At 40.4% G+C, this 4,944-nt stretch overlaps 1 protein-coding gene across 1 annotated transcript; it reads right to left on the bottom strand.

Moving 5' to 3' along the window:
- Positions 1-1,061: 1,061 nt before the first annotated feature.
- Positions 1,062-3,748, bottom strand: LOC115576768 (gastrula zinc finger protein XlCGF57.1-like). The gene is made up of 2 exons (XM_030409330.1): positions 3,235-3,748; positions 1,062-2,899 (listed from the first exon to the last, which is right to left on the bottom strand). The coding sequence occupies exons 1-2, from the start codon at positions 3,443-3,445 to the stop codon at positions 1,686-1,688; spliced, it is 1,425 nt and encodes a 474-aa protein (XP_030265190.1). The 5' UTR covers positions 3,446-3,748; the 3' UTR covers positions 1,062-1,685.
- Positions 3,749-4,944: the final 1,196 nt, after the last annotated feature.

The raw sequence follows: 4,944 nt of genomic DNA, 5'->3' as shown, positions 1-4,944 counted from the left end.
CTTGGCGACGCCTCGAAAAGCCCAAAGAGACCAGACCCCCATCTAAATGAATGGAGGCATGGTCAAATCCACCCTTTAACGTGATAGCAGGACGGAAAAAACATACAGACATGCTCGCCAGTGAAATAAGATACACATAAAAACAAAAAAACATCGACTATAACATAGAAATTATGTTTAAAACGCTCTTTTCCTACAGGGAGAAGTCCACTGCGCATGCGCGCGGATTTACGACACCGACGTCAATCGTAAGGCTGAATCTGTGCTGGCTGTTGTGCTCTGGGGCTGTGTCCGAATTCACCTACTCATTCCCTACTCCCTAGTCACTACATAGTGAGTCCAACATAGTGCACTATATAGTGAGCTCTACGGCAGAAAGAAAAACGGACTTTCGGACACTACTCCGGTGCCGTTAATGACTCTACCAGAGACGTTCTCGCTGTTGTAAAAACTACTTGTGCGCATGCGCTGGTGAAACAACATGATTGGGCTATAATTTTCCCGGTTCGGCTGTGACAACGCAGGTGATTGGCTGTTGGTGAAAGTCTCTACAATAGTAGAACGTCTCTGCTGAGGTTCTCTGAGGACAAAGAGGAGCGACTCAAAACTATTGTGGTCCTTTGTCACCTTTTTCTAGATTTATATTAGAATTGTCCCTGGACTGCTGCCGTCTGTCTGTACATTATCCTCCTGGCCTTTTCATCATTCAGAAACTCTAACATGTAAATTGTTTTGTAAACATTAAAAATACATTTAAATAAGACTGGATTGTCTGTCAGCCTGTGAGGCGTGGATTAGTTTGAAATAAAGCTCACATGCAGTCAAATGTGGTTTCCAATCAGTTCACTCACGGGCTGAAGCTTCATGGTGCTTCATTTGCTCTACTGTGCCATCAAGTGGACATTAAATGTAAAGCAGGCAGAGTGATTATAATGACACCACGTCTTTGGTGTGTGAAGCTTTGAACTGAATTATCCGTAAGTGATAATACCAATAACCAAACTACATACTCATAAATATAGTGTCTGTTTTTCTGATGAAATGATGGCAGGGACTGAGGCGAAAGTTGAAACACATTTTATTCATTATAATAAAAAAACAAACAAAAAAACAAACATTTTCACAGTGCAACTAAACATTGGGTTTAGTTCTGTTGTGTTAGTGTAGAGGACCAGTTCTGACGGTCCTGGTGGGTTTAACTGGGTCGGCCTGTCAGTTCGTCACCGTGACATCGTGCAACTTGCTTGTTTGCCCTGTGTTAGACCTCATTTGAAGCGGGTCTTAACATAGAGTCTCAATCATCCTTTGTTAGCAGCTAGCATCTGTTAACCTGAATAAAATCACTGTTACACTCAACCAGTCATCTGGACGGGAGAGACGAAGACTGGTTCTACTGGGCAGCTTTCACATGTGAGAGTATGAAATGTACTGAAGAAGAACGATGCTGAATAAATAACATAAAACATGAATCAGTCAGATATTAATGTTATTAACAGCTCAACTCTTCACAGCAGGAGGTTGTGGTTGTTTAAAATAAATAAAATGACCTATTGTCTGGTCTCTCCTGAAGGAAACACATCTAACACATCCTGTTGGAGTATCAGGCAGCGCTTCTTCTGGCATATAAATATGTGCTTATATTTCTTGAATGATATCAATATCAATAATCTGACAGAAAAAGCTTCTCACAAACACACTTGTGTATTTGGACAAACAAACGGTTTCTCCTCCTTGTGGACAACCAAGTGTTCGGTCAGACTGTCCATCGATGGAAACGTTTCATCACAGTCTGAGCAGCTAAATAGTTCCTCCCTGGTGTGGATTTTCATGTGTCGGGACAAATGGCCTCTGTCACTGAATCTGGCGTCACAATCTGAGCAGGTGAAAGGTTTTTCTCCCGTGTGAACTCTCAGGTGTCTGGTCAAATTTGACTCCACTGAGAAACTTTTGCCGCAGACTGAGCAGCTGAAGGGTTTCTCTCCAGTGTGGATTCTCTTGTGAACCTCAAGTTTTCCTACATGGTGAAACATTTTTTTACACACCGGGCAGTTGAATCCTTTCCCTTCTGAATGGATCCTCATGTGATCTGTTAAAGATTTCTTGCGGGGGAATTTCTGACCACAATCTGAGCAGATGAAAGGTTTTTTCCCTGCGTGAACTCTCAGGTGTCTGGTCAAATTTGACCCGACTGAGAATTGTTTGCCGCAAACTGAACAGCTGAAGGGTTTCTCTCCGGTGTGGATTCTCTTGTGAACCTCAAGTTTTCCTCTGTGGTAAAACATTTTCTTACACACCGAGCAGCTCAAGTTTCTTCCTTCCGAATGGATTCTCATGTGATTTGTTAAAGATTTCTTCCGGGGGTATTTTTGACCACAAACTGAGCAGGTGAAAGGTTCGTTTCTCGCGTGAACTCTCAGGTGTCTGGTCAAAATTGACTCGACTGAGAATCTTCTGCTACAGACTGGACAGCTGAAGGGTTTCTCTCCGGTGTGGATTCTCATGTGAATCGTTAAAGATCTCTTCCGGGGGTATTTTTTACCACAATCTGAGCAGCTGAAAGATTTCAGTCTGGCCTGGATCCCGTTGTGTCCCTCATGGCCAACGCTTGCAGCACCATCAGGATTCAAGTTCTTGGCTGGTTCTGATCCACCACAGTCCTTTCCATCGTCCTCAGTGTGACTCTGATGAAGCTGTGAGGACTGAGGTTCCTCTTCATTATCTTCTTCTTCCTTCTTCACAGTGAGGTTGAAGACACCAGCCTCCTCATGATTGGTCTGGACTTCCTCCTGTTCCTCTTTGATGTCTGGCGGCTCTGGTGGATCCTCCTGGTCCGGCCCGGAGCTCCAGCACTGCTGCTCAGGTGGATCCTCTTCTTTACTCACTGACAGCAGCTGGACGTCTGCGGAGGATAAAGAAACACATAAATGATCTTATGAAAATCTGTCAATGTTCTTAATGAGAAAACTGTATGATTATTATTATTATTATTATAAGTCTTTTTTCTATATTTTAATATTTTTTAATTAAAGATCTGTAACCTCTAAAACTAAGAGGTTTTTAAATTTTCCCCCAAAAGAATATTGTTTGGAAAATAATAATTTATGGAGCTTTGTGAGCATTTTCAGCCATTTTTCAGCACTGATATTTACATTTAGTCAAAACTAGTTACAAACTTTAAAGGACTTGTGCTTGTGTTGGAGTATTAATGCTTTAACTGATGTAAACAGAACCGACCTGCTCTGTGTAACTGGACCTGAGGATTGTAAACAGCGTCCAGTAGTTTCCGTTGTCGACACAGTTCCTCCTCGTATTCTGTTATCGTTCTTTCAAACAGCTCGAATATCTCCTCAGCAGCTGCAGTCAGTCGCTGCTGCACAAAAACTCTCACCGTTTGGACTTTAGTCATTTTCACTGACCCACACCAGAACTTCTCCTCCACAAACATCACGTTCGGCTCCGTCTAATTCCCGCGGCGAGCTAAGTTAGCTTCATTAGCTTCGCGGGATATCACTGGAGTTCATTGAGACGTTTAACACTTCCGGCTCCGTCTATGTCCTGCTAAGTATGCTATGCTAGCTTCCTTTAACATCCGTGCCCGAGATAATACAATCCAGAATATGTACATAGAGTCAATATAAACGCTTTTATCCAAACACGCAGACTCCGCTGCTCAGGTTTCATCTTACTCGGACGTGAAACGTAACGAAAATGTTAGCATGTTAGCCACCGGAAGTACACGTACTCCCGCTTCCGCTCCTCTGAGTATTTTCAAAGTAAAAGTGACCGGTAACGGTAGAAACACCATGTCAGCAAAATTATACATTTTAATGAATACATATATACAAACTAATACAGACTTGTTTGTTTTGTATTCAAATCAGCTTTTAAAATTCAGTGTTTGTTTTTCAGGTGAAAGTGTTGATATCCACTGCAGAAATATAAAAACTGAATGTTTCCATCATTTAACAGTTTTTAAAGCAGCTATTTCCGTCTGTTTTTCATTTAGTTCAGGAAATTAAAACTGATCATGACTTGGCTTGTTGCATAGGTGATGTCATCCTGTTCCGTGTTTCCGGATAAATAATCTGAGTGTTACCTCACAATTAAAAATTTTAACAATTAATTTCTGATCGGCTCAATAGCTATCAAACAAAGATAGAAAAGCTTGAAGTCGACTACTTAATATATTATGACGGCCACTGGAAAGTATGAAAAATATGTTTTTGAATAAAATCAGATATTTAGATGTTCTGTAGATACGGGTCGCTCCACACTGACTGACCCAGGACCTGCCAGCTCATGTCAGAGAGTCTTTTAAGAGAAATTTGCGTTGAAAGTTTTGTCCAATTCTAGGAACTTGTAAAATCCAAATACTTGTTTGGTCTTTTGAAGAACATCCCTGACATGAACCGGGAAAACTTCTGGATTTCGAGTGAGTTGGCTGGTTGGAATGACCCATAATCAGAAATAACTTAGTGATTCACACACATATTGAAGGGTTTTTCAAAAGAAATCAACAGAAAATGAATCATTAACTCTGAGCTTTAACAAATGAGTCACATACAGATTGATGAGAGTCGTCAGGACAGAAGATCTCTGAGTCCCACTGATTCTGTGCTGCCACCTGCTTTCATTTAATGATTCATTAATGTCTGATAAAACTTTTACACTCATTCTGTTTTGGTTTTATTCATTCATTTGTTCCTTCTTGAAAAGAAATCATATTTAAGCTATTAGAATATAAAAAAAAAAACTGTTTACTGTTTTTAAAAAAAAACTCTTTTATCCTGAAACAAGTCAGAATAATCAAATAAAAAGAGGAGTTTAAGTGGTCGTTGTGCTGCAATCAGACAGAATAATACTTGTTTCAGATATTTTCCAAAATTAAATAAAGGTTTTTGTTATTCATTTAATTCATGCCAGGAAAGAAACTTTAAAGGAACA

Source organism: Sparus aurata, chromosome 24, assembly GCF_900880675.1.
Source record: "Sparus aurata chromosome 24, fSpaAur1.1, whole genome shotgun sequence".
Classification (NCBI taxonomy): domain Eukaryota; kingdom Metazoa; phylum Chordata; class Actinopteri; order Spariformes; family Sparidae; genus Sparus; species Sparus aurata.
Note: the sequence above shows the minus strand (reverse complement) of the source record. Positions and strands in the feature narration are given on the sequence as shown.